At 54.6% G+C, this 22,801-nt stretch overlaps 1 protein-coding gene across 5 annotated transcripts in view; it reads left to right on the top strand.

Annotated features, from left to right (window-relative positions):
* The first annotated feature begins 4,026 nt into the window (after positions 1–4,026).
* Positions 4,027–22,801, top strand: part of MAEA (macrophage erythroblast attacher, E3 ubiquitin ligase) — a 30,615-nt gene continuing 11,840 nt past the window's right edge. For 2 of the 5 annotated variants that reach the window (XM_065877651.1, XM_065877649.1), the window contains exons 1-3: positions 4,065–4,133; positions 18,932–19,114; positions 20,960–21,163. In XM_065877651.1, coding sequence (XP_065733723.1) covers positions 4,065–4,133; positions 18,932–19,114; positions 20,960–21,163 — 456 coding nt within the window. Of the gene's footprint in view, positions 4,134–18,931; positions 19,115–20,959; positions 21,164–22,801 lie in introns of all 5 variants that reach the window. The other 3 variants (XM_065877647.1, XM_065877648.1, XM_065877650.1) reach the window with 3 other exon arrangements.

The raw sequence follows: 22,801 nt of genomic DNA, 5'->3' as shown, positions 1-22,801 counted from the left end.
AAAAACCAACAAGTGGGACTATATCAAACTTAAAGTTTCTGCACAGCAAAGGAACCATCAACAAAATGAAAAGGCAACCTATGGACTGGGAGGAAATATTTGCAAAACATAGATAAGGGGTTAATATTCAAAATCTATTAAAAAATTAATACCACTCAATAACAAAACAAAAAACCCATTTAAAATGGGCAGAAAGACTAAACAGGCGTTTTTGCAAAGACACCCAAATGACCAACAGATACATGAAAAGATGCTCAACATCACTAATTATCATGGAAATGCAAATCAAAAGCACAATTAGATATCACCTCACACCTGTTAGAATGGCTCTTATGAAAAAGATAAAAGATAACAAGTGTTGGTGAGGATGTGGAGAAAAGGGAAACCTTGTGCAACAGGCTTTCTCTAGTTGCATCGAGCAGGCGCTACTCTTTGTTGTGGTGTGTGGGCTTCTCATTGCAGTGGCTTCTCTTGTTGCAGAGCATGGGCTCTAGGGGCGTGGGCTTCTGTAGTTGTGGCTCGCAGGCTCTACAGCGCAGGCTCAGTAGTTGTGGTTCATGGGCTTAGTTGCTCCGCGGCATGTGGGATCTTCCCAGACCAGGGATCGAACCTGTGTCCCCTTCACTGGCAGACAGATTCTTAACCACAGTGCCACCAGGGAAGTCCCCAGAGTATTTTATTTTTATACTTCTGAAATTTGTAAACAAGACAGCCTAGGTTAAACAATACAGTTTTCCAAAGCTGCATGTGCCCATTTCATACTGTTGAAGTGAGAGTTTTTGTGCTTGAAGTACAAAAACAATTTCCTAAAGCTCCTCAGCGGGAACACTACTGTTCTTCTGATCTGTGATTAGATGAACTGATCAATTTCAGTTGGTAACATCCCTTTCTTCCCTTGGCAAGTGTTTAACAAATTCTAGAACAGATGCATTTTTCTAGGCTTACACCAACAATTTCACTCCAAATGTCTCCTGAGGGGCATGTACCATACACAGGAATCCATCTCTAGCCTTCTCACTTTCACACACTCCAGAAATTAGCGTGGACAAGCTCACCATTCTGTGTCTGTTCACCAGCAGGAACAGGGTGTCAGAAGTGGGATCTGAAGGCATCAAATCCCGAGAGGCAATGGCCCCCAGAATTGAGCAAGGTACTCACACTGAGCCCCTTGTGCTCATCACTTCCATGAATTGTCACCTGCTTTCGTTTTGATGAATCTCTTCTTAGACTTCAAGTTTTGCTCTTTTTGCATTTTGAGCTCTCCAATTTTATTTGGGATCTGGAAAGTCTTTGTTGTTTCAGGGGGAAAGTTTTGTCCATTCCAGTTCAAGACTTTATCTTTAGTGAGTACTCAGTTGTTGTCTGGAGCATGGAGTGACAAGATTCTTTTGCGGGGATTGAGCTGTGATCTAGGAATTCGTTTTATTCCTTTTGGAATCTGGGCTAGGACTTTAGCAACTTTATTGGGTTTCCAGGAGAACTAAGGGAAATGGGATCCCAGTCACCTAAATGTTTTGAGGGCAGCCCTCCTTCAGGGACTCCAGCCAGTTTCATGTTTAAAAACTATGGATCCAGGCTTCCCTCGTGGCACAGTGGTTAAGAATTCACCTGCCAATGCAGGGGACATGGATTCGAGCCCTGGTCTCGGAAGATCCCACATGCCATGGAACAACTAAGCCCATGCGCCACAACTACTGAGCCTGCGCTCTAGAGCCAGCGAGCCACAACCACTGAGCCCACATGCCACAACTACTGAAGCCCACGTGCCCTAGAGCCCGTGCTCCGCAACAAGAGAAGCCGCCACAATGAGAAGCCCGTGCACCACAACGAAGAGTAGCCCCTGCTCCCTGCAACTAGAGAAAGCCCGCATGCAGCAACAAAGACCCAATGCAGCCAAAAATTAATTAATTAATTAATAATTTGGAAAAAGCTATGGATTCCCCACATGCACATTTTTAGCTAAGTGGGCTGAACAAATCAAAAGTAATCTGGAATTACAGTGGCCATTATGGGGAACGTTCAATCTCCCTAAACTTGTTTTTCTTAAGATTAAACTGGAGGACTGTGGTTCTAAAATTAAACAAAATGAATGGCATATTTGTTTTCACTGGTAACCGGAAGCTTCCAAACATGCACAAAACTGTAAAATTGCCGCTTTGCAAGATACCATTTCTAAATTGGCTGAAACAACCAAAAAAAAAAAAAAGTAAAGAAAAAAAAGGAGAACAAAATGGCTTCCAAAGCCTTGCGCTTCTTATGTCCCCCCCGCCCCCAACTTCTTTGTCTCAGGTAGGGTCTTGTGTGTCTTCCCACTCCCTTTGCCTCAGACTCTGCCCCTAGAAACCATCTTGTGCTCAGGCCCTGCCCCCAACACCACCTTCCTCTCTCCTCCTCCATGAAAACCTGCCTCTTTAAAATGAGAGCCTCTGAAGATCCAAATGCTGATCCTAATTACTGGTTTTAAGTTAACTGGGGCAAACCACTAGGTGAGGAGATCCTGACTCTTGATCAGTGATGCTTTCAAGGAAAGATCTTGAGCAAAAGGGGAAAATGTAGAATTAATTAAGGAGCATTCCACTAACCTTTGGAGTCCGGACAGGCCCGCAGTGGGTGCTCTCACACCCACCACGCATGTCAATTATCCCAAACAGGAAGATGCCTCTACCTACTATCCAGCAGGAATAAGAAAACTTCCCTCCAACCCCACCCCCCCAGCAGCCCAGCCAATCAGAGACTGCAGCAGCTCAGCCAATGGGAAGCCTCCATGCTTTGGCCCCCCCCCCCAGCTCTTCCAATGGACTCTTCCGTTATCACAGCCCCTCCCAACTCCTCCTTTTCCCTATAAAAGCAAGTCCCCATTTCTTGTTCTCTGGGTTTGCCTGTGGTCTGTCGTTGTTTGCATATTCCTAATCGAAGTTCCTCCACTATTCCTGAGTAAACTCCCTTTTGTTGGTGAAATAACTGGCTGTCATATTATTACAGTTGACAGAGGCTTGAGCTTAGCCTTGAGCTGCACAGGCTCTGATTGCCTTGATGCTGTTACTCTGGTTGATGTGATCAGGTTCCAGGAACTTGGTTTTATCTAGGACAGGAAGCTTCTCATCCTCCCGTGGTTCTATTATTGCCATGATTCTGCTAGAATGCTGCAGGGCGTGGGGGCTGGTGGGGGTGAGGGTAGAGAGTCCGAGTGGCTCCCATTGCGACAGTGGCTTTCTTGTGTCGCCTTAGGTGTTTTTTTCTATGCTAAACTTAATATTTCTTTTAAAAAATCGTTTCAGAAATGAGTGTGAGATGTGGCTTAATTTGAAAGTCTTCTCTTAACTAGTGAAACCTAATTTAATTTCTATTTTTAAAAGGGAATAAGAATGTGAAGTGGTTGAAAGGAAACTAGAATCGGTATGGATGCCAGGGATGCTGGATGCTCTCCCCGCACCGGGTCCTTGTTACACTGTTGGAGCCTCTTTCCTTAACCAGTTCAGTTCTCTTCCTCAGCGGGAACCTGCGGCTCCGTGTCAAGCTCCAGACGCATTCCTCTGCGGAGAGGGGCCCATGGAAAGTAGCCGGCTGACAGGCACCCGTGGCCTGCAGACATTCTGGCCACGACTACCACGCGGGGTCACTGTAAGGAGGGCTCCTAATCAGGAGGGAGGGGTCATTGCCTCCAGGGGCCACCCCACGCGAGCCCAGTCACCCCCATAGCCGCGCTCCTCGCGGGACCCCGGCCCCCAACCCCCGGGGGCGCTCTGGGAAGGTAGCACCGGGGCTGGGGCAGCAAGCGAGCGACGGGTGGAGAGAAGCCGCCCCGCCCCGCCCCGCCCCGCCCCGCCCCGCCTCAAGTTCAAGGAGAGACCACGCCTAGCCATGCTTCCCTCTGATTGGCTGAACGAGAGAAAGACCGGCGATGATTGGGTGGAGCGGACGCCTCTCGGCGCCCATCCTCCGCCACAGGGCGGGGGCGGGCGTGATTGGTGCAGGCATCGGCCCGCCCCGCCCCTCGACGTCACTACCCGGCGTGCCGCGCGCCGCGCTTCCGCTCCGCCCGCTAATGTTTTGGCCGGTCCAAGATGGCGGTGCAAGAGTCCGCTGCTCAGCTCTCCATGACCCTGAAGGTGCAGGAGTATCCGACCCTCAAGGTGGGGTCTGCGGCCGGGGGGCGCCCGCGCCTGGCCGGGCGGCCTCTGGGGGGAGGGGGAGGGGCGGGGCGAAGGCCGGGGCGCGGCATGGGGCGCCGGGCGGAGGCCGGGGGTCTGGGGGCCGGACTTCCCCGGGGCCGGGGATCTGGGGGCTGGGCTCCCCGGGGTCCGGACTCTGGGGGCCTGGCTCCCCAGGGGCTGGGGGCCTGTCTCTTTGGGGTCCTGGGCTGGCGGCCGGGCTCCCCGGGGGCAGGGGACCTGTGGGCCGGGCGGGTGTGGCGTCTGGCCATCCATGCTCCCTCCTGCCTTCGTGACAGGGCGGGGAGCGCGTCTGCCTGGCGCCCCGCTTCTCCCTCCGGAGCCCGATTGTGGCCCCTTCGTCCTATAATACCGGGAACTGCATCAGCGACAGTCCTGGTCGTAGACAGGCTGGTGACTTTGGAGGCTGGGGTCTCAGGGCTGTGGGGTCGCGGGCGCCCAGCCAGAGTGCCCACCGTGACGGGCGGTTGGTGTCCAGCTATCCTCCCGGAAGCTCGTGTCAGACCGTGTTGATGGATGGCTTCCAGCCTCTAATTAGGGAACCTGTGAGGAGAGACCTCACGACCCAATGGGAACCCATTTGCAGGGCGTCACCAAACCTGAAATACAGCCCTTGCCACTCGGTCGCCAGTTGGGTGACCTTGGATGGTCGCTGAGGCAAGTCGACTTAACGCTGGGATGAAATCGGTGTTCCCGGGAGAGGGGTCGGTGCTAGCTCTTACCTAGTTAGTAGAGGATTCGATGGTGATTGACCCCAGTGAAGCACCTGGGAATAAATTCCTTCAACGCTCAAGGTTATAACATTCCCAGGAGAGCTGCGGCCGAGCCTACGTGCGTCTGAATTCCTTTCCCGGGGGCCACGTCGCATCTCTCCTCCCGGAGGACCCAGCATCCCTGTCCACGTCAGTGGTGACAGAGGGTGGGTGCGGTGTGGCCAGGTTGCTGTGAGCTCTGTGTTCACTTCCTGGGAGACCTCGGGAGGGTCCTCAACGCCTCTGAGGTTGTTTACTCCTGGCGCCTGGGTCGGCTCAGGGTGAAGAGAGGGCTCTGGCTGTGGGAAGGTAGCTGAAGGGAAGGAAGGGAAGCGCTGCTGGCCTGAGCCAGATGCCTGTTTGCTGGACCGCAGGTGTAGGGCGTGCTGTTTTGACACTCCACTCCCGCGAGACCCTGCGGCTCCTAGGCCACGATTCTCTGCTGCCCGAGGCACCCGACCAAAACAGAGGGGTGTGAGTGGGAACCGCTGACTGTGAGCTTTGGTCTCGCTCAGCCCCTGCCAGGCCTGCCGCTTGACGGACAGACAAGAAGGTTCAGAGATGAAAACTGTGGTGGTGAATGTGGGGAACACCAGACGGGCAGGATCCCTCCTCCGAGTCGTCCTCTCGCGTTTCGTAATCATGAACGGAGTCTGAGTTGCAGACTTATCAGACAGGCTTTGACTAATGTAGTTAGGCAGATACTTCTAGAGGCAAAGGATTTTGTTTTTGTTTTTTGGCTGCATTGGGTCTTCGTTGCTGCGCGTGGGGTTTCTCTAGTTGCGGCGAGTGGGGGCTACTCTTTATTGCGGTGGCTTCTCTTGTTGCAGAGCACGGGCTCCAGGCACGCGGGCTCAGTAGTTGTGGCTCATGGACTTAGTTGCTTCGCGGCACGTGGGATCTTCCTGGACCAGGGCTCGAACCCGTGTCCCCTGCATTGGCAGGCGGATTCTTAACCACTGCGCCACCAGGGAAGTCCCAAGAAATATTATAGTATCATTTCAAGTGAGCTTTGCCAAATAAAGCAATTCTACTTCTTTTCTGGAATGATTTAAAAAAGTAGAATTTTTGCAAGGTACTATCTCCGTTTTCCCTCACAGATTATTTAGATACCACAGGATAATTCCTCTGTTCTCTTGACATGTGTGTCACTGCCGAGTTAACATTTTTATCAGGAGTAATTCCTACTGGATGATGAGGAAGTTTCACCAGGAACATGGGAAGAGCTGTTGGCTCCGGAGCTGTGCGGTTCATGGTCTGGAGGGAGTCCAGAGGCAGGGGGCGCGGGGGGACAGGGCAGGGGGGCAGGGGGTGAGGGCTGAGGGTGGGCGTTCTGGAAGGCATAGGTTGTGCTTCTCTAGTCTGAAGGCAGCTCCTCCTGCAGGGTAGCAGCGACAAGCGTGCAGCGGGCAAGTCCCCTTCACACAGGGTGAGGACTCCTCCCTGTTGGAGGGCTGGGCAGCCTCGTCACGGCCTCAGGGCTGGTAAGCCCTTCTGCTCTGCTCTCCTGGCAGAGTGGCCAGAGGGTGGAGCGGCCCTCGGCTGCGGCTCCCCGGCGTGCCCTGGCTCCTGGTGCGCCCTAACCCGGGCCCTCTCCCGGAGCCCCTGCTCGCCCCGGGGCCTGTGGACGTTTGGATGCGTCTTGGCGGCGGGAGCTGTAGGATGCTGAGGAACACGCCTCTGGGTGCCTCTCGCTTTGCCGCTTGTCCTGGGCTGGGGGCGCAGGTGGTCCCCATGAGAACCACTGGTCTGCACCTTGCTGTGGGGAGCTTGTTCTTACCGCAGCGGGCGTGTCCAGGGTGCTCCGGCCCTGGCTGGCACCTTTCCCTGCAGTGCGTGGGGTTGTGGGTCGTGCCCCTCAGGCCTCAGGGAAGGAGAAGTGGAAACTCGAGTGCACGACCCACCATCGTCAACTGGAAACCCTGTTCTAATTATGTTTTTAGAAGTTTTTTCTGATTATAAAAGCAATTTGTGTTTATTCTCCAAGTTACTTTGCTAGTTATCCCATTCGTTTTTGGAGTTTTTGTTTCTGTTTTTTCCTTTGTATAGCTGAAGGAAAATCATACTTTAGAGGCCTTCTTTGTCACCGTCCAGGTCAGGTGGGAGTTCGCTCAGCACAGGGGAGGGACCTGGCATCGTCGCTGGAAACCTGCTTTGGACCCTGATTCCTCCCCTTGAGCTCACCTGGACCCACCTCTGGGCTCACCTGGCGCCTCATCCTGGCTCCCCAACCCCTCTCCCAGCTGTCCCCTCCTCGTCACATGTGACAGCCTGGGAGTGTGGCCGTTGCTCCCAGCTGGGCCTGGAGGCAGATTCTCCTGTGTCTTTGAAAAAATCTGCTGCTTTTAATGTGGTGACGGTCTTGTTGACCAAGTACTGCCCTGCAATTTCAAATCCTGGCTTTGTACTTGTAGAAAGTTTGTGTGCCAGTTACATGCTAAAGTTATAACTTTCAGTGCGGTTTTACAAACTTGGCCTCAGCCTGGCTTGGTGGAATCACATGTTCTCAAATTTGAGAAACGCTGGTAGCATAAAGTGTTTGGACTTTTGAGACAAGTATCTGATTATGCTGTGTCCCAGGTGGTGGCCGTGGCTGGGGCCTAACCTCTTTCTGCTTTAGGTCTTGTGATTTCCTGAGTGGGCCAGTGCCTCCCTCAGATGCTGGCCGTCTCTAGTCCGCAGCTGCCTGCGTCATGATTGCCTTCCTCTCAGGCTGCAGCCTCGTCACACCTTCAGGGCAGTGCTTGTTATCAGTTGAAAGAGCCCGCACGTGGCCTTGGCTTCCAGAGCCCCACACACCCAGAGCTCGGCTGCGGGCCCCTCTCTGAAGTGTGTGCCGCGCGTCTTCCTGGCTTCGTGCTCCCCTCTCTCTCACTGTCGCTGGAGGGACGTTTGACCAAACGAAGGCGACCTGGTGGCATGTCCTGTCCTTGCATCCTCCGCGCCGGGCCCTCCCGGAGAGACGTGGGTTGACATGAGGGGTCCCTGCTCGCTGCTTGTGTTTTTAAGTATGGTTAGTGTTTTAAACAGATTTCAAGTCTGGAGAGGAAAGGAATTTCTAATCTCCATTTCTCTGTAAGGGGTGGGCTGTTGGAGCTGGCGCTGACCCCCAGCCCTGGGCAGGTGGTGGCAGAGCTGGTGGGGGAGCCGTGTGGCCACCACACACGCCTCGGGCCCCTGGCTTCCGGCTGGGTCTGTAACAACCATGATCACTGAGCACGTGACATCTGCGCTCTTGGAACTCTCGGAACAAACCCTGGAGAGGGAGTCCCCAATGGTGCACGACAGCGGGGCGGCCTCGTGGAGAGACGGGTGAGGCCCCGTCCTGGTCACACGCTTGGTGGCAGGAGGCATTAAACGAGGGACACAGGGTTTCAGCGCACTCGTTTGGGGGTGGCCGGGGAGGCGTGTTTAGGGGAGGAGCCGTGTGGGTTGAGTTTAAGTCTTGGCAACCCTGACACGGAAGGCTCATGGTCCCACTGCAGCAAGGCAGCTCGGACGTCCCCAGAGCCCTGCAAAGGGGGCAGGGGCCACTGAGTGCCTGGCTGGCGACACGGACCGGGGGGCGGGGTGGGAAGACGGGCCGGGAAGAGGCCTCGGGCAGGCTGAGGTGGAATGTTTGATGCTGACCTGAACCTGGCCCAGCAGTTTCCACCGGGGTAACAGTTGGTGATTTTCAGGTGTACGTTTTTTACAACCTTTTGAAAACCAGAATTATTCAGTGTTTCAATCACTGCTAACCAGTAGTTAACAACTAAATATTGCTGAGTAGTTTGATAACTGGACTATTGCACAGAATGTGGCCAAGGGGAGAAAACCCCCAGCTGGGTCCATGGTCTCACTGTCCACAGAGCCAGCCTTCCCCTGCCACCACACGCAGCCCCTGGGGCCTGGCCTCGTCCCCTTTCCCGTCATGGTAGCGGCCCCCCTGCCCTGCCCAATCTGAGCCAGACCTCCCCCGGATCCCCGCCCCATCCTGTGTCCCTCCGAGGTCTCTGCACATGGGAGCCGGCCTCCTAGCGCTCCACCAGCCGGCTGGGCCAGAGCACTGCCGACATGTTGTTGCCCACGTGGCCCCGGGCCACCGCCCTGAGCCGGATCCGGCCCTGCGGCCCCTGCGCTCTGGCCCTCGCCCTGGGGTTTTCTTTCTGGCTTCGGTCACCCCCTGGCGCTTTTTCTGTCAGATGTCCCCTTGGGACGCTGGTCCTCAGTGAGGGGCCGTGTCGGGGCGGTTGTTGCCCTCCCAGCGCCTGGAAGAGCTCCTGGCCCGTGGGGGGCACCGGCGGTAGCTGTTGGCCGAGCGAGCATCTCCTCTGTCTGGGCGGAAATCCCGTAAACATTCACATCTCACTCTTGTCCACGAGCGGCATTCCGGGTGTGGCAGCCTTCGGAGTTTCTTTTCTCACCCCCCCACCCCGGCCCGCACCCCTCTCTCCTTCCTTCAAGGCTCAGCTGCCGGGGAGGAGTGTCTGCGCCCTGCCCCTCTGTCCACTCACGGTGTGCATGCCGTGACCTTCTAGGTGGCAACTGGACAGCACCCTCGGGGCACCCCCTTCGAGATGGCCACCTCCCGGTCTCGTGAGCGGCCTCCGGGCTGGTTTTGCCCCAGCAATCCCTGGCAGGCTTCTGGCCAGGGTCTCCAGGTGACCCCATGGGGCTGCCTGAGCCCCTGACAGCGTCTGGTGCTCGCCCCCACCTCTCACCACGTGTGCCACAGGCTGCCCTTCCTTCCCGGCGTAGGGCCCCAGGCGGCTCCCGTGACACCACACACGCCTGGCTCCACCCAGGCTCACAGCCGCCCCTCATCCTCCTTGTTGGGACTGCTCGCTGACTTGGTGACCTTCTTTGAGGACCCCCGTGTGTACCGATGACTCCCAGCTGGATCCCCTCGCCAGCCCCAGAGCCTTGGACCCGGGAGCCTGTCAGACGTCCCCTCTTGGGTCTGTAAGGTGTCTCAGCATGTGGAAGTCTGAACTTGTTGTCTTACCCAACTCCTCCGCAAACCCGCTCCCCCGTCTTCCTGGTCTCAGTGGCGGACAGCACTTCCATCGCGTTTGGCTCACGCTGGAACCTTGGAGCCAGCCTCGACCCCTCCGTTCTCAGAGCTCACATCCGGCCTGTTCTCACATCCTTTTTACTCTGCCACCGTGGCCTAAACCAGGCCCTCTCCGGGTTGTGGAAGGAGCCCCCAGCTGTCCCCAGCACTGCCCGTGCTTCTTCCTGGCAGCCTCCCGTCTTACTCGGGGTAAAGTCCAAGGTTGTTAGAGTGGCCCTCCAGGGCCACATGACTTGGCCCCCCTTCCTCCTCCCCCTCCCCCACCTCCTCACCTCCCCTTCCCCTCCCCCTCCTCCCCCACGTCCTCCCCCACGACCTCCTCCCCACCTCCCTCCCCTCCTCCTCCCCCACCTCCTCACCTCTCCCCCTCCCCCACCTCCTCCCCATGACCTCCTCACCTCTCCCCCTCCCGTCGTCCTCCTCCCCCTCCCCCACCTCCTCGCCTCCCCCTCCTCCCCACCACCTCCTCCCCCACCTCCACTCCTTTGGACACTGAGCCACAGTGGCCTCCCGGCTGCTACAGGATGTGCCAGCATGGGGGGGCCTCAGAGTCTTTGCTCTTGTTTACTTTGTCCAGAATCCTTTCCCCCGGATGTCAGTCTGGCTTATTCCCTCACCTTCCCCCGTCTCTGCTCAGGTATCACCTTCTCAGTGCCAGCACCTTATTGAGACTGGGAGTCCCACCGTCCCCTCTTCTGCTCTGTTTTTCTCCTTAGCTGCCGCTGCCATTTGACTTAACTGTGTTTTGCTTCTTTGTTTCTAACCACTGGGATTATAAGCTCTTTGGAGGGCATAGAAGAAATAACTCTTCAAATAACAGATGAATTATTAAATATTATTTTGGCAATTCTATCCAAAGAAGTAAGATTGAAACAAGTAAATGTAACTATTAGAACGAATGAGACAGAATATGTTTATGTACCCAGAAACACAAGCAAACTAACCAGAAAATGACTGCAGTTAATTAGAAAGGTCAACACAGTAACTGGGTATATGAAAAACAGACAAAAGTCCGTCACTTTTCTGCATCCCAGCAATAACCAGTAGAACATGTCCTGGGAAAACGCCAGGAGGAGTAAAGCGCTAGGCGGACTGCAGCGCACCAGCAGTGGGCGCCAGTGGAGGCGCCGCGGTGGCAGCGGCAGAGGGTGCCCAGGAGGGAGAATATGGAGGTGCCAACGGTGCCCTTCCCGCCTCCAGCTTTGTCAGCACGTCACGGAGTGAAAAGTCCATCTCATCGCATCCCCCTAGAGGTGGGCCAGCAACATGTCACTTTTCAAGAAGCCTATTTGAAAGAGGGGGTTTGAAGCACTCCTGCCCTTCATGAGCCTCCCTCAGGTGTGTGCTGTGCCCGGGGAGGTCAGCCCAGGAGAGCGTGGAGCCACTGTGATTCGTGAGACTCCCGTGCCACACGCCGGAACACGAGGCACAGCTCTCCAGGCCAGGCAGGGGTGTCTGCTGCCATTCAGGGCTCAGTCCAACACTTTACAGGATGTTGTTAGCTTTGTGATAAATATTTAGAAACCTCTTCTGAGGTTTCTTACTTGTGAAAGATAAAAGGCCTCCTGCCATTGGGGAAATACTTCCTTCCTGTGCTGGTAAAAATGGCTGAAAACATTATGAGAACAAACTAAGGTGCATCTCTTTGTCAGCAAATACTGTGAGAAAACCCACAGCAAACACTGGAGAAGGTTTGAAGAAACACGTACCAAAGCAAATGGCGCGGTGTGGGAGGGCTGCTGTGGAGCTGGATGACAGTACAGATGTTTCGTACGGGTCTCAATGAGGGTGTTTGCCGGATTCTGTTTCAGTTATGAAAACAGGAAGGATTACTTTTTGCGAGTCACTGAAGGGGAAAATGGTACTGGAGGAAATATAATTTAACATTCAACTAATTAAATGGAGAAATTCTATGATCTTAAAAGCTGTAGTGAAACAAATTACCAAGGAAACATTAAGTAGATTTGACTAATACAAATTTAATTTTTTGGTATAACCAGATAAGATAAAACCAGAATTTAAAAGCAAGTAACAAACCTTAAAAAAATCCACCAAATGTGAACCATAAAAACCTGGTTCAAATTGATGAGAAAGCTCCAGTGCCCTCTTCCTGTGGGTGAGGAATACAAACAGAAAATACGTAGAAGGAAAAATGTGTTGAGTTGAACCGCATAAAATCACTCTTTTGTAAAAATGATGGCTGAATAGCCTATACCATGTAAACAGATTTAAAAAAAAAACTTCCCATAAAGAAAAACCCCAGGACATGATGACTTCACTGGTGAATTCTATTAAATGCTTAAAAAAGAGTTAACATTGCTGCCTCACAAACAGCCAAAAACTGGAAGCGGAAGGAAGTTTCCCAGCTTGTTCTGTGAGGTCAGTTTTACCCTGATACCAAAACCAGACAAACAATACCACAAGAGAACTACACACCAGTCCTTATGAATGAATATAGGTGCTAGAATCCTCCACAGCATGCCAGCAAACTGAATCTGACAACATACGAAAAGGATTATGCACCATGACTAAGTGGGCTTTACCCCAGGAATGCAAGGTTGGTCCAACATGTAAAAGTCAACGTAATGCCATACTAATAGTATAAAGGACAAAAACCCCATGATCACCTCAATAGACACAGATAAAAACACTTGACACAATCCATCACCCTTTCATGATAAAAACACTCAACGAACTAGGAATAGGAGAGAACGTCCTCTACCTGATAAAGGGCATCTCTGAGAAAACCACAGCCGACATCATGCTTAGTGGTGAAACACCAAAAACTTTCCCCTAAGATCAGCAAAAAGACAAGGATGTCCACTCACCATTTCCATTCAGCATTGTCCTGGAGGTTCCAATTGGGGCAGTTGGGCAAGAAAAATAAATAGCAGGCATTCAAATTGGAAAGGAATAAGTAAACTCAATTTGCAGATGAAATCATCTTGTGTATGGAAAGTCCTAAGGAATACACATGTACACAACACACACACACACAAACCTGTTAGGACTAATAATCTGGTTCAGCAAGGTTGCAGGATACAAGATCAGTTTATATAATAGAAATAATTTGTATTTCTGTATCCTAGAAATGAACAGTGAAAAGGGAAATGAAGAAAAGAGTTTTATTTACAATAGCACTGATAAATTGGATTTCATTAAAGGGAAGAAGCTTGTGTTTCAAAGGTATGCTCTTAAGAAAGTGAAAGGACTATTCACAGAACAGAGAGAAAATATTTGCAGATCTTTTTTTTTTTTTTGCGGTATGCGGGCCTCTCGCTGTTGCGGCCTCTCCCGTTGCGGAGCACAGGCTCCGGACGCGCAGGCTCAGCGGCCATGGCTCACGGGCCTAGCTGCTCCGTGGCATGTGGGATCTTCCCGGACCGGGGCACGAACCCGTGTCCCCTGCATCGCAGGCGGACTCTCAGCCACTGCGCCACCAGAGAAGCCCTGCAGATCATTTTTGATAAGGATCTAGTATCCAGAATATGTAAAGAACTCTTACAGTTCAATAATATAAAGACAAATAACCCGATGTAAAAACGAGCAAATGGTTTGAGGAGACTCCTCTGAAGAAGAGATACAAATGGCTAACGAGCATAAGAGGAGATGCACATCATTCATCATTGGTGAAATAACGAAACCATGATGAGGCACTGCTTTATACCCATGGGAATGACTGTAGTCAGAAAGATGGACAGTAATGAGTGTTGGATGAGGGTGTGGAGAGACTAAAATCCTGATAGACTCTGAGGAATGTAAAGTGGTGCAGCCACAGTGGAAAGCAGTCTGGTAGTTCTTCTAAAAGCTACACAGAGTTACCATATGACCTAGCAGTTCCACTCCTAGATAATCTACCCAGGAGAAGTGAAAACGTGCCCATACAAAAACCTGTGCAGGAATGTATAGCCGCCTTATTCATAATAGCTCCAAAGTGGAAGCAACTAAAATGTCCATCAACTTATGAGTGCATAAACAAATGTATTCGCATAATGGAATACTATTCAGCCATAAAAAGGAATGGAGTACATGCTACATCATGGATGAGCCTTGGGAACATTATGCTGAGTTAAAAAAAAAAGCCAGACACAAAAGGCCACAGAATGTATGAATCCATTGATATGAAATGTCCAGAATAGGCAGGTCCATTCAAGTAGACAGTAGATCAGTGGCTGGTTGCCCGGCTATGGGGAGTGCTTCTGTAGGCAGCGGGTTTCTTTCTGGGGGGATGAAAATGTTCTGGAAGTAGATGATGCTGATGGTTGCACAGCCTGTGATTATACTAAACACCACTAAGTTGTATACTTGAATTAAAAGGATGAATTTTATAGTATCTGAATTATATCTCAATTAGAAATTGGTAAAATAAAAAGTGATGCAGGGGGACTTCCCTGGTGGCACAGTGGTTAAGAATCTGCCTGTCAGTGCAGGGGACACGGGTTTGAGCCCTGGTCCGGGAAGATCTCACATGCCACGGAGCAACTAAGCTTGTGTGCCACAACTACTGAGCCTGCACTCCAGACCCTGCGAGCCACAGCTACTGAAGCCCATGTGCCTAGAGCCCATGCTCCACAACAAGAGAAGCCACTGCAGTGAGAAGCCTGCGCACCGCCACGAAGGGTAGACCCCGCTCGTCACAACTAGAGAAAGCCCACATGCAAGAAACGAAGACCCAACGCAGCCAAAAATAAATTACAAAAAGGGGGGGGTGGTTTAAAAAAAAAAAGTGGTGCAGCTTCTTAAATTATCTTTCAAACGGCGAAAGTTTTAGTTTTGATAAAGACTAATTTACTGATTCCTCTTTTACAGTTAGTGCATTCTGTATACCTGCAAGAAATCTTTGCCTATTTCAAGGTTGTGAAGATTTTCTCCTATGTTTACGTCGAGGATTTTTACAGTTTCAGCTTTTATGTTTAGGTCTGTGGTCCATTTCAAGGGAATCTGTGCAGATTGTCCTTTTCCCACGTGGGGTCCAGTCCCGGCACCTCTGTTGTGGAGACAGCCGGTCTTCTCTGCCCTGAATTGCCCTGTCTCTTTGGTTGGCCACACGGACCGTGCACCCGTGGGTCCACCCCCCAGGTCTCCCACCCTCCTTGGTCTCCATGCCTTCCTGGACCAGTGCTTTGAATCAGGCACCATTATCCGTATGTTACCAAAATCATTCGGGATATTTTTTTATCCAGGTAAAAAACAAATGAACCAGCTCCATCATTTCTAAGTGTCTAGCAGTGCTGTATCGTGCTCAGATCTCTAGGACTCTCTTAAGTCAGCTCGGGCCACTCTGACAGAACGCCCCACAGCACACACTGTTCCTTCCGGTCCTGGAGGTGGAGTCCCAGAGTAGGGGCCAGCACCCCCCAGCACGGCTGCTTCCTGTTCCCGCTGGGAGCGTCCTGAGGTGTGCGCTGCTCTCCTCGTGGTTGTGACTGGCGTTTCCCCGAGTGTTAGTGGTGCTGAGCGCCTCCGCACACGTGTCGGGGCGGCGTCTCTTCTTCGGAGAAATGTCAGTGCAAGTCCGTGGCCCATTTCTCAGTTGGGTTATTTGTCTCTCCGTCGTGGAGCTGTCGGGGTTCCTTATGAAGCCTGGATAGTAACCCTTACCAGGCGTGTGGTCTGCAAACATCTCTTCCCGTTCCCAGTTTGCCATTGCGCTCTGACGATTGTTTCCTTTGCTTTCAGACGTCTTAAAGTCTAATGTAGTCCCATTTGTTACCCTTGCTTTCATTGCCTGTGCTTTTAGGAATGTATTAAAGAACACAGAGTTTTTCTCTTAGTCTGGCTCTTGTTGGTTTCCCACCTCACTGCATTTCTCATATCTCTGTGATTTTGTTGTCTCACCGAGGACTGTCTCTCAGTAATTTTCCTCCCAGAAGGGGTTTGGCTGCTAAGGGGTTTGGAGCCTTGCCTATCTGAAAGCATCTCAGTTTTGCCTCGTTCTCAGTGATACTTTGGCATGGTTTAGAGTCTTCAGCATTTCTGAAATTCCACCCCTTCTTTTGGCAAAAGCCCCTTGGGAAGGAACCTGTGGAGCTTTTGGTGACAGAACAGCAGGGGACAGTTGGGGAAAGGCGGGAGACGCAAGGCCTGGGCGGCCCGGTGTCCCCGGGAGGGACGTTGATTCCAGGTGCTCGTGCAGGGGGTGGGTGGCCGAGCTCAGAGGGGCGCATGGGCAGCAGAGGGTGGGACCCGAAAGCTCAGCCCTGCAGAGTGCGTGGCCCAGCTGGCGTGGCCCCCGAGCATGTGGGCCGGTGGCCTGGGGCGTGGGAGGATGGCCAGGGCCAGGAGAGGCGTGGGGCTGGTGCAGGGGAGGCCTCTGGGGGACGGGAGTGTCCGGAGCCGTCAGGAGCTTGGGTGGGGCGGGCTGTGGGCCACGTGCGGGGGTGGCACCCTCGCTGCCACCACCCCCACCACCGGCCGGGCTGTGCCATGGTTCCATTCCCGCACAGTGGACGTATGCCAGACCCTGAGTCGGCTTCTTTCCTCAGCAGAGAAATAGGTAAGCTTCACTGTTACCTTACAGTATAAATTGTTGGGACTGGATCCTGACGATGGACTGCCTGTGGATGAATGTGAGAGCATCGCCGGCAGCTTTTCTGGATAAGAGTCGGATCGCAGCCCACGGAGCTTCCTTTGGAATGCCCCTGCCTCGGTGACGCGCACGGGTGTACCGGTGTGTGCCTGGCCCGTGATCGCCCCCGTGCCTGTGCAGGCGTGGGACTCTTCTCCTGTGTCATGGTTGTTTTGATGATATTGATTGGAAGAGAATTTTAACGTCTGGATGTGATAATAAAAAACAACTTAGGAGCTTCGTTCATTGTGCATCGTGGGATTTGTTCAACTTGTTTTCTAGTAATTCCACTTTGTTTTCTTTTATGAATGCATCGGTCCAGCTCAGATTCCAAATACACAGTGTGTTCACGCAGACGGCCTGCGGGACCCGGGCAGGCTGCCTCCGCTCCTGGCCCCCGGTCCTGAGGGCACAGCCGGTGACCCACTTCCCAGTCGTTCTGGAACTGAGTGCTCACTTTTTCAAGCAGTAACATTAACGCCTACACTCACTTGGGTTTAACGAGCAGCCTGGAAGGGCGTGTGCAGTCATCAGTGACCCCACCAGCCCTGACCTCAGCCCCCCGCGGGCGTCTCTCCCTGTCTGCGCGCCATGGAGGCTGCCTGGGGGGGTCGTCGGGTCAGGACGGTGGTGTTGGGGGGCAAACCGAAGGCAGCTGAGGACCCTGGGGCATCTTCCCCGGTGCCGGCGTCACACAATCTTGGGGTTGCTCTACGTGCCGCTCCCATTGCAGAGACCCATCCCCCCCAGTCCTGGTCGTGGAGACCACGGGTGGTGGTTGAAGGCTGAGTCGTGCCTCCACCCTCCAGAATCCCATCCTGTGGCAGGACATACCCTCCACAGGAGCTGTGGGGGATCCTTCACCACATGCGGTTTGCTGTCTGCCACGAGCCTGGTACCGTGTTGGGTGCTGTACGCAGTGGTCACTTTCTGACCAAGTGGACACCGAAGGATCCCCTCCGTTTTTTCTTACAGGAAGTACTGAGTCCAGAGGATGCGGCCAGTGTGGGGGGTGGACCACAGAGACCAGTCCGGTGGCCCAGCAGGTGGCCCCGAACGTCCTTGTGAGGCCGTCTCCCGTGTCCTGCCGGGCTTGGCCTCTTAGCTCGGTTGTGCTTTGATAGCCACCCCACAGCAGGTCATCAGCGAGCCCGAGTCCCAGCGGGGTGACCACCCGTTGCCGAGCCCACCCCGTCACACGTGGCAGATGTGGCTCAGCTCGTGGCATTCTGCCCCTCAGACTACTGACGAAACCCAAGGTGTGGACAGGCATGTTTATGCACTGCCGAATGGGAGTGCTAGCTGAGGGCAAGGACGGTGCTGGCCTTGCTGGGTCTCCGGCAAAGAGTCCTGCTGTGGTGGTCCTTCCGTGGCTGGAGCCTGGCTCTGCCATCACCCCAGGGTCTCTGCTGCTGGAAAGCCCAGGCTCTGAGCCAGGCCTGGGTCTCCTCCCTGCCAGGCACAGTACCTGGCACACGGCTGGTGCCTAGCAAGTGTCAGTGGAGCCAGCAGTGCCCCGGGAGTGGGTGCTTCCCTGCTGCGTGGGCCTGAAGACGAAGCGCTTCACAGGGGCGGTTTGTGGCAGCCATCGCAGAATTCCACAGAGACCTGCCGTGTGAGCAGGGAGTGCTGGCAGGGAGTCCCTGTCTTCGGTGGGTTTCCCTAGGGGTCCCCGGGGTGCGGTGCTGGACCCTGCCTGCTGCGCTGTGATGACCCTGGGGGCCGACGAGTGTGTGAACAGCAGTTCTCCAGACTTTTCGGTGATGCTTCGTGGGTTTTCTGTCTTGCCATGCTCTGGAGGGAACGGGTGGTTTTTTAATAACTCCGGGGAATGGGCGTCCTCTCGTTGAGGTCAGTTGAATGTGTGCCTGTGATCTCCCGTGGGTGCTGATGCTGTCACCTTCCTAGCCCTGAGGTGCGCCTGCGGTGCTGATTTCTGTCCGGCCTCAGCCTGCTGCCCGCCAGGCTCATCGGCATCTCTCCTGCACACCGTGGGCTTTCGTGTCCATCGATTAAAGCCCCCAGTGCTTCTCTCCTTTTTGCTCATTTCCTTAGCTGTGTTATTCTAGATGAACTTGGTGATCTTTCTGTCTGCTGGCTTGTGGAGGTTTCTGGGAAGAGTGGAGGCTGCACGACATCTTAGATGTGGGCCAGGGTGCATCTTAGCCTTTGTGTCCTTGTCTAGGAGCACAGGTGACCCTCGCACACATGGGCCTTTTGTGGGGCTCGGGCAGGTTTTAGAGGAGATACATTTTTAGAGAATGAGAAGCCGAAGCCTCTTGCCTCAAAAAGTGCCACGAAGGAGGCCCGCACATCCTGTGTGGACGATGGGTGGTGCCTACCCGCCGACCGTGTGGAGTTAGTGGCCTTCTGTCTTCTGCAGGTGCCCTACGAAACACTGAACAAGCGCTTCCGTGCCGCACAGAAGAACATTGACCGGGAGACAAGCCACGTCACCATGGTAGTGGCTGAGCTAGAGAAGACCCTGAGCAGCTGTCCAGCCGTGGACTCTGTGGTCAGCCTCCTGGATGGTGTGGTGGAGAAGCTCAGTGTGCTCAAGAGGAAGGTCAGTGCTGCTTCCGGGCCATGCTGCCTGTCCTGCCCCCAGGCTGCGCGCACCCCACGGGCGCACCCTTCACCCAGTTGTCCTGAGAAGGGGCCGCCTCCTGGGGTAGCTGCGGTGGAGGGACCCCCCCTCCCCTGCTGTCCGTGCTCTGGAGTCTGTCAGCTGTAAGGCCGGCTTCCCGACCCACATTCCTGTTCCTGTAGGGCCAGGTTATCCTGACTCCAGATGTCCCAGGGAGCCCAGGTTGGGGAGGCCAGGATGGGTGGTAGATTGATTTATTATTTTCACAATTTCACCTCAGAACAGCACATAGGGTATCTTGTTTCTGGGAATGGTAGGTATGCCCACTGATAGGCCTAAAAAGTGAGATAAGATATCTGAAAACATTGTATTCACCAGAATTGGAGAGCAGGGGGTCAGGGGGGCTAGAAGGCGAGGGACCCCTGCTGCCTAGAGAGAGCCCCCAGCAAGGGCCTCGCTGGCCAGTGACTCAGGGCCATTAGAGTTGGGGGCCTGATGGCAGGCCAGAAGTGAACTTGCCCAGAAGTGAACTTGCTGGGAGAAGCACTGCCGCCCACCCCCTCCTTCAGCCTGGTCTGAGTGGTCCCAGCAGGTGCTGCCTCCAGGCTCCAGGTAGAGTAAATGCAGTTCTCTTGAGTGGAGGATGCCTTCCATCTGAGCATCAGATTGTTAAACTACAGTAACCAGGACAGGTACATAAGACACCACGACTGCGACACAGCAGGAGTAGAAAGAGATCTGCACAGACTTCGGGTACAGAAGCTATCAAATACCATTCTTTACTGTGCTTAAAGGCTGAAAAAATAGCTTGAAAATATTTGCAGGGAGTAGAAAGTATGTCATTTAAAGTTAAAAAGGACCAAGTAAAAATACAAGAAGTGAAAAATAGCAGATGAAAAACTCAAATGTTTGCTTACAACAAACATTTTAACACTTAACAATCAGACCGAGCTGAAGAGAGAGTTAGTGAGCTGGAAGGTGGGTCTGAGGAAATTACCTAGAACACAGCACAGGGACGAAAAGATGAGAGCGCATGAGAGGGTGAGAGATTAGGGAACAGAGCAGGGACTATGCAGTGGGCCAGAGTCCAGGAGAGGCGGGAGGGAGAATGACGGGGAGACCTAAACAGGTTAAATAAAAGTAAACGTAACTAGGACTTTCACAGTGAGACTGAAGAAAAGAGAGACAGAAAAATCTTCACAGCAGGTAGAGGAAAATCTGCTTGTCAAGGAGCAGCAAGTATCCTGACAGCTGACTTCTTGGTGGCAGTCGGAAGCCAAACCACGGTGGAATGTGCTGGAAGGAAACAAGGGCCGACCGGAATTCTGGACCTGCTGTCCAGTGCGTAGCCACCAGCCACCTGTGCCCACTAACATTTAAATGGAATAAAATCAAGAATTCGCTGCTAGGGTTGCACGAGCTGCACTCCAGATGGCTGCCAGTGGCTGCCGTGTGGCGTGCAGGTGCAGAGCACCTCCACCTGGCTGTCTTCATTTTGAGCAAAGTTGCCTTTAAGGGAAAGTATTATAAAAGATAGAAAGTCGCGCTATAATGACAAGTAGTTTCATTAACCAGGAAGCTATGACAAAGTTTAAGTTCCGTGCCTCTGGCAGCACGGCCCCAGCGTATGTAAAGCAGTGACATCCCTGAGGAGGTGGACAGACCCTGCCGTCCGCCTGGTCGCAGCAGCCCCGCACACTCTTGCCGTCTGTGGCCCTGGGCCCCAGCTCCCCTCTGACCTCCCTGCCTCCTGGTCCTCGGCGATGGGGGTGGGGCGCCCGGTCTCCACCCGTCCTGAGCGCCCCCTCTGTTCACGTGTCACAGGCGGTGGAGTCCATCCAGGCGGAGGGTGAGAGCGCCAGGCTTTGCAAGCGCAGGATCGAGCACCTCAAGGAGCACAGCAGCGACCAGCCAGCGGCGGCCAGCGTGTGGAAGAGGAAGCGCATGGACCGCATGATGGTGGAGCACCTGCTGCGCTGTGGCTACTACAACACGGCCGTGAAGCTGGCGCGCCAGAGCGGCATCGAGGTGGGCGCGGGGCCGCGGCTTCCCAGCCCTCCGTGGAGGCTCCACTCGGCCACTCGTGCGTCCTGAGCCGGGAGGTCCCCTCCCACCCGTGACGGCTCTGGGGTGCGTCGCACCTGCCGCATGGTTTGCACGTGTTCCGAGGAGCTGGAGTGTGGACAGGGATCCCTCCCCGCACCGCTGCCCGCTCTCCTGCCGCCGGGCGCGTCCCGTGACTGTCCTCCTGGGGTGACGCCTTTCTCTGGGGTCAGGCACGTTTTCCATCTGTCCGTGTGTGGTGGCCCCGGGGGTGCAGGTGTGGAAGTACTCGATACCCTAGGCTGCTGGCCGGTGGCGAAGGGGGCTGTCACCACCCCCCGCCGGGCCTCTGCAGGTCGGCCTGCACCCTTCTCTGGCCTTTGGGGCTGTGTGGCTGGGGGCAGTGGTACCCTGGTGTCCCGAGGGCAGCCTTCACTGCGGGGGCGGGGGGGCAAGGAACAGTTGCTCGGGCTGCTCAGACCAGAGTGCGTGGCCAGCCGACCCTGTCCACGTCCCGTGTCGACTGGAGCCTCTGGCAGCAGAATCCGTGTGGACGGCAGTGTCTCCCTCGTCTCCACGTGGGGTCCCGTCTCAGCCTGCTCCTCTGCCACACGCTCGGGACCCACCGGTTCCGCCCCTCCTCACTCTTAAGCTCTCAGTCTGAGCACTGCTGGCCGCCTGGGGCCCACCTGCGCCCCCCCCCCCCGCCAGTCCCATCCCCTGGCATGGCTTAAATGTCACCCGTGTGTGCATGGCTCCCACCCTCGGTCGAGGGGCTCAGCCCTAGCCGCTCGAAGCCCCAGCATGAGACCCTGCCCCCGTCCCGGCAGGTGGCCTTGGGTCCCTGACAGCATCGTCCTGTCACCCCCACACCGGCATCCGCAGGTCCTCACTGTGCGCCCTGGCCCCGCTTCCTGCTGTGCCCATGTCCCTGTCTAGTTCCAGCCCTAGGCCTTTCCTTCCACGTGACTGACACTCGTGCAGTGGGGCTGGGGACGGGGGGCTCCTCACTCTTGCACCCCAGCCCCGGGCGGCTCCCCGGAGCTGCATGTGCCGTGTGCCCAGGCTCCTGCTGTGGACGGCAGGGCCACCAGTCTCAGCTCGCTGCCCAGTGGTCCCTGGTGCCTGCTCTCCTCACCCCTCCCTCCCCTGCCCAGCACGGCCAGCTTCTGACCGACGGGCTCTCCTAGCCTCACATTCCTGGCACAGCCTGTCCATCTGCGGTGGGCGTCAGGCTTCACTCCCGCGCCCCCCCTCCCCCCCGCACACCTGCGAGGGCGTGGCCACGCACACCTGCAGTGGCTGGTGAGGCACGAGCTCCCCACGCCTCCTGGCCCCCAAACGTGCACCTTGTAGAGGGGAGAAGCACGAAGTCAGACGAGATTTGGTGAAGGTGACGTGTCTGCAGAAGTGCCAAGAGGGACGGGAGGGCGGCGGGGGAGGGGCTGGCGGTCCTCAGAAGAAGGTCGCAGCCCCAGGAGATTGGCATGCACCTCGTCGAGGAGACAGTCCTGGAAGGGGGTTTCCACAGGAGCCCCCAGCTTCACACAGGGCGCAGAAATCCAAGTCTCTTTCAGAAGCAGATGCAGGAGGACATCCTCTTGGCCTTGGGGTTGGGCGAGG

Source organism: Phocoena phocoena, chromosome 5 (genome assembly GCF_963924675.1).
Source record: "Phocoena phocoena chromosome 5, mPhoPho1.1, whole genome shotgun sequence".
Taxonomy (NCBI): Eukaryota; Metazoa; Chordata; class Mammalia; order Artiodactyla; family Phocoenidae; genus Phocoena; species Phocoena phocoena.
This window is presented reverse-complemented; position numbering and strand designations above follow the sequence as displayed.